The sequence below is a fragment of the Lissotriton vulgaris genome, chromosome 8 (genome assembly GCF_964263255.1).
Source record: "Lissotriton vulgaris chromosome 8, aLisVul1.2, whole genome shotgun sequence".
NCBI lineage: Eukaryota > Metazoa > Chordata > Amphibia > Caudata > Salamandridae > Lissotriton > Lissotriton vulgaris.
Genome location: NC_141696.1, coordinates 250,486,959 through 250,493,206, shown reverse-complemented (window position 1 = coordinate 250,493,206; position 6,248 = coordinate 250,486,959). Strand labels below are relative to the sequence as shown.

Below are 6,248 nucleotides of genomic sequence, written 5' to 3'. Positions count from 1 at the left end.
GACTTCTCCAAGAGAAAAACAAGTGCAATCATCCGAGCCCAACACCAGATGGCGATCTATTCATAATGTACCATCTGCAGCCCATATGCCTACAACAGTATATTCGTCCATTACTGCTAAAATATAATTGTATCCAGTGTCGTCCTTGCCTGTTTTTCCTCCAAATGCTCCCTAATCCATGTAAACTACTGTGTAGTATCGTATTTATGTTCGGCTCTATCAAAAAGGAGGTTAGTGAGGCATTAGACTGCTTAAAAAAGCATTATTTAACATTTTATAATAACTGATTGGGAGAGTCTAATTTGATAAGTATCCAAAATGTTTTTATAATTCATATATTCGCCATTGCAATGTATTTTATCAATTTAATGGCATAGTTTACAAAGGGCATTGCTAGCACTTTAAGCACTATGCACTTTATGAGCTACTGATAAGTTAGGCTGAACAATTCAATGAATAGTATTACTATTTTCAATAGTTCCTTTTCGTACATCTTTGGAATGTTTTAATTATACTGCTTGTGATGTATCTTTTTTATATACTTTGAATAATGTATGATCTGTATACTTTTATGACCTTATCAATTAAGATCGAATAAAGTTATTAACCAAACAACCAACCAGTACTACAGTCATAAGGGGGTTTAGCCTTGATGCGGTTTGTTCTTACCTAGAATTGATGCAAAGCCATAGTACTCTAATATATAACAAAGTTGTTTTTTATTTAGTACTAGCTTACCCGTCGCGCGTTGCTGCGATCTCAGAAGAAAGGAAAATCAAGGAAACTCGTTATGATAACATTACATTTACATTGTGTCATTGTTATTGAAACATATTCATTTTATTTTTGAAAACATTTCTAAGTGTGGCTTGAGCAGTGCGTCCCCGATTGGCTTCCAATCTTGATTCTGGTTGCTTGTTCGTTTGAGAAGAACGGGCTTGAGCAGTGCGTACTCGATCGGCTTCCAATCCTGATTCTCTTTGCTCGTTCGTTTGAGAATTACGGGCTTGAGCAGTTTGTATTCGAACAGCTTCTAATCTTGCTTCCCGTTGCTCGTCTGTTTCTGAAGCTCGTAATGCCTTTTTCTTTCGTGCTTCTGATGTAGATTGACCAATCGATTTCCGTTTGGGGGTCATAACTGTCGACGATGCTTGCAAATTCGCGGTCTATTTCAGTATTCAAAAGATTATGAGGCCCCGGGGGGCAGATTTAAAAAAACAAATTGACAGAAACCTTCGCAGGAGTGTTCTCAACAACTTCCCAAACTTTCATGGCGATCGGATGAATGGTATAGTAATGCATAAAGGACATACTTTAGTTTTTATATATATAGATCAAGTCAGTGTTGCTGCAAGGTCAATAGCCCTTTTCGTTCTCCACACCCCCTATTTATCTGCAATCATGTTGAACAATTTAAGACGTAAAGTCCAATATAGTAATCTTGCGAGCCCAGGACAAAATACGGGAACATAATGTTATGGTGCCCAATAATAACGAAGCAGAAAGATGCAGTGCACATCTGATAAGGAACTGCGTACATTCAACAAATTGTTTAACTTAAACAGCTTTTTATGGATTCAGTTCACTAACACACAAGAAACACTCTATTCCTTAATTTGTTAGTCAGATTGAGGGGATAGTTGTTAATGTAATTAACAGGTTTAGAAAATCCTATACTGCTTACCAATACCGAAGAACAGCACCTAAAATTCGGTCTTAGAGTTAGGGGTAAATCAAACTTTTCTGCCTTACATTGCTTTATTGCACACGTCCCAAATTAGACGTCTTACTGTGTAACCCCTTGACCGCGGTGCAAATTCCGCCACGGTGCTGGCGAAATAATGAGTGGGCGGGGTTCAGATGGCGCCCGGCTGCCCTCCGCACACGCCCACTGTGAACGGACGGCCCCGTCTGACACATGCAAGGGGTTAATGGATGCCAACATTGACCTCATTGCTACTAGGACATGCTAATTGGCCTCAATATTAACCCAGTGGTGGTGTTTTGTAATACCTTGTTTTCACTGTGTCTTAAGTTATAAATGTATGAAGTTAAATAACATGCAGCTGAGAAGTTACAAAGGATTCTTTTTATGCACTTATTTAGGAGCTGCTTATTGATGACTACAGATATTTGCTCTACTTGGTGTTTGATGCAGTTACATTCATATAAAGAAAGTGAAAAGTTGACTGCAATGCATTCTAATGGCAGATTGAGAATTTTAGAAGCTTCAAATCATAGCAATACAAAATAACAGCAGAACTGAAAATGTCATAGTATGGTAATGAACCAAAATGCTTTATTTACAACTGAACAGATTCGAGGGAGAAAATAATTCTAGACTGATGGTGCCGCTTCCGTTGGTGATTTTGCAAATAACTACTTCTGTTCTTCAAACTTCGGTTCTGTGATGGAAAAACAGCAAAAAAGCTAATCAGAATGCTGTATTAGAATTTAAAGAAGAGTTGTTAAATTACTTCAAAATCTTAAACAGGTGTACGACCTGGCCATACAAGAGTGATGCAAAAATACATCAGACGTTTATTTCTTCCACCAGCACTATTGAAACAGCAATGAGTAAAGTACACTTGGTTGCACCACACGGAGCTGAGGCATGTACATACATGCTAGTTCCTGCAAAGAAGTCCTCCCTCTCACATTTAGATTATATTCAATCACATTTTTTATTTTACCTTTTACGTGACTCATTCGACTCGAAAAATAGTTTTTTCTAACCAAATGGATTCCAACCGTGGCTCCTCAGGGCAAGTTAATTCTTGATCAAACATTTGTAATGCTATATTACGTTTCTGGGGATGGTTGTGGAATACTGTATTACTTGGGAGGGACCCCTGGAAAGTGGAGTACTTATTCAATTGAATGAGAAACTCTTCTCAGCCTTTTGTTGTGTACGCCACAAGGACTGGGCCCTCGCTGATCTTCCCGTTCGATCAGCTCTCCTTGTAAACAGGGGCTTAATTTCCATCTTTAATTCCACAAGACAGTCAGTGGGAAGTAACCAGTGTAACAGTATTGTTTCATCTGGAGTCCTGGTGAGGTTCCACTGCAATGGAAAATGTTTATGTTCTGCATGACTTCCAGCAAAGAGAATTGAAAAGACAGTGTCAACCAGGGGTGGCTCCTCTGCATTGGCGAAGGAGCGTTTCCCCACTAGCTCAGAGCTGGCAGGTGAAAAATAAAACTATGCTCTATCATCGTTTTATTTTTCCTTTGCATGCTCTGAGCCAGCGTGTGTAGGAAGGGGCGGGCTCGGCCACAGGAGGGGGAGGAGGAGTGCTATGTGCACTTCTATGTGGCATTTGTGTTTGGCCAGTTGTCTCAGGCCCACCAAAAACACACGCACACTTTAAAATAGACCCGACTCCCTGTCCTGAGTGGAGCATCTTTTAACCTGAGCAGGCCAATCCCTGTGCTGCTCTCATAGCATAAGAGCAGCGCGGGGATTGCACAGGGAGCTTGTCCCAGTGTCAGCTGGGACCAGGAAAAACATGGAGGTGCGATGCGGGTGCCAGCCGGCAGCTTAAGGTTAGTTTTTTTTGGAAAAAAATTATTAACCCCCCGTGCAAAACCCCCGTTCCACCCCCACACATTCACTCCAGCTGCACCACCATCCTTTGTTTGTGACAGCCGCAATTGGTGTCAACATGGGTGGTATTTCTCAGGTTCGACTGAGTAATACTAAAGCAGTCTTTTCTTTTGTTACAGAACAAAAAAGCAAAATAGGATAGTATTTTTCTGGTACACCACATTTTTAGCTTTGCATGGTACTTCTATGAAGTCTCTGGATACCCATGTTCTGGATACCCCTCACTTCCCAAGTGTCAAACAAACTTTTTTTTACTCACCAGTCATGGGACTGAGGTGAAGGAAAATGATTACTATCTAGCTCTAACAGTGAAAGTCCTGTATAGCGGCTCTCAAAACCTAATGTTTGTATTCCAAGACCTTAATAGAAGCTACAGAATACTTCTTTCTTTATCTAAGGATTGTTTATCTGGTGGATTAGTGAAACCCTGTTTAATAGGGCCCATTACTCCATATCGTGCAGCTTCATCAACTTTCTGTAACCAACTTAATCCACTTCTATGGTGGACGAAACAGGGCCTTGATCATTGTACCTCTCCTTTTTTACTTTTCAATCTCAATATACTTTCAGCATTGCACAGCTGGAATTCAGCCATGAATATACTGCTCATATTGCAGGGATGTCAGTCGGATCCCGGGGGACCTGGCCCGTGTTCTGGGAGAGTTTGCAGCTAGATCGGGTCTCAAAGTTAATGCCGCTAAATCCAAGTTATATGCCTTTGGGGCAGGAGTTTCAGATCCAGGATTTGTGCTCAACGGAGACGGAGTACAATGGAGCCCAGACATGTTTCGTTATTTAGGCATACGAGTTTATCGGCAACCCCAAGACCTCTTTGACGGCAACCTAGGCAGGGCCTTAACAGCCATCCGCTTTTAGATGTGGTTCTAGAGCACACTCCCCGACAGTCACGGGCAGAGTAGCACTGATGAAAATGGTGGCCTTACCACCGATCCTGTACTACTTTGCCAACCTGCCTAGTTATGTACCAGCCTCCTTCTTTGCCCAGCTAGAACGGACAACTAGAGATTTCATTTGGGGTCCCAGCCGACACAGGGTAGCGATCAGGAAGTTATATTTACCCACAGATCATGGGCCCCTTGATTGGAGCACTACTACCTCGCGGCTCAGCTCCAATGGGTCGCCAGATGGTTTTCAGATCGACAGCGCAGTGACACGGCATCCACCCGACCGCCATACACTATGCTGCAGATCCTTATGCTCTTCCACCCTGGAGCACGCGCACGTCCCCTGGAGTCTTTATATTTGAACGTGGCTTACAGGTGCTACCGGCGGAGCCTCTACCTAACTCGGCATGTCACACCCTATGCCCCTGCTCTCCCGCTGGAGGGCACCCCCAGGGGTCCGACAGCATGCACAGCCACTGATTTGCACCATTGGCACGAGGCTGGGATATGGACTCTAGGGGATCTCTATCACGAGAGCTCACTGATTCCATATGCGACTAGCAGCAGACGAGGAACTGCCCGCCGGACAATTTCTCCTACATTGCTCACTGGTGGCCACCCTTACAGAGAAATGGGGAGATCTAGGCACTGAACTACAAATGCACCTCGCCATCCAATATCTGCATCTTATGGGACGAGGCGTCACCACGCAGCAATTAGCCTAGACCCCCTCAGATACAAGTGGGAACATGACTTAGGACGCCAACTCTCAGATAAAACCTGGTCACACATACAGTCCAGCTCGACCCGTAACCCACGAAATATGAGACTCAGACAAATACAATAATTTATTACACACCGGCTAATATTAACAGATATTTCCATTGAGCTGACTCTGCCTGCCCCCGATGTGCAGCCCTTGATGCAGACCTAGTGCACATGCTCTGGGGTTGCCCCAATTTTAGAACCTACTGGAGGGGAGTGGCAGACGCACTTCATGCCTGTACGGAGAGAGAGTTACCATTTGAGTGGCAAACCTATCTACTGCACGTTTTTCGTAGGACACACAACACTAAGGTCACCTCCCCGTTCCTAGACCTGGGCATAGCCACTGCCAAGCTGCTCATTACGAAGAGATTGAAGGCATCGGATTCCCCACAGGTACAGGCTTGGAGGTGTTCCACCATTGCGTGGGCCAGAGCAGAGGGCACAACAATCAGGCGAGAGGAACTGATGGGCCTCAGGAAAACACCTGTAGCTGCAAATTGGGATGCGATCCTGGCAACACTGCAGCAATCCACAGACCTCCCAACCCAGCCCCTGCAGGCATCTGGCCTCCACAACCACCACCGCGCACGCGACTCACACCCATAGACTACACTTTCGCAACCGATCATGTGCCAGCAGCTAAACGGTACCTCCCCAATGCACTTGCGCTTCATAGCCCTATAACAAAGGTACTTCTAATGGGACGCCCTCGGAGGCACAAGTACAGCTATGCATGTACTCAAACTTGCGTGACCGATCCAACCCTACTCCAAGTTCACTACCCTATATACACAATTACTGCCACGTTATCGGCTTCACCAACCTATCTGCACCTAATTGGCTCTTAAACATAATATACTCCATACAATGAGCAAACATGTCAGATATATTGGTTAGGGACAAATCGATACGGTAAACAACCATGTTTTAATTACGATGAAAATCAATACTGTAACACCTTTGTCGTA

At 43.9% G+C, this 6,248-nt stretch overlaps 1 protein-coding gene across 1 annotated transcript in view; it reads right to left on the bottom strand.

The window, feature by feature from the left end:
• Positions 1–2,271: 2,271 nt before the first annotated feature.
• Positions 2,272–6,248, bottom strand: part of ATP5PF (ATP synthase peripheral stalk subunit F6) — a 29,503-nt gene continuing 25,526 nt past the window's right edge. Inside the window, exon 4 of the mRNA XM_086934035.1 lies at positions 2,272–2,405. Coding sequence (XP_086790161.1) covers positions 2,380–2,405 — 26 coding nt within the window. The 3' untranslated portion in view covers positions 2,272–2,379. The remainder of the gene's footprint in view (positions 2,406–6,248) is intronic.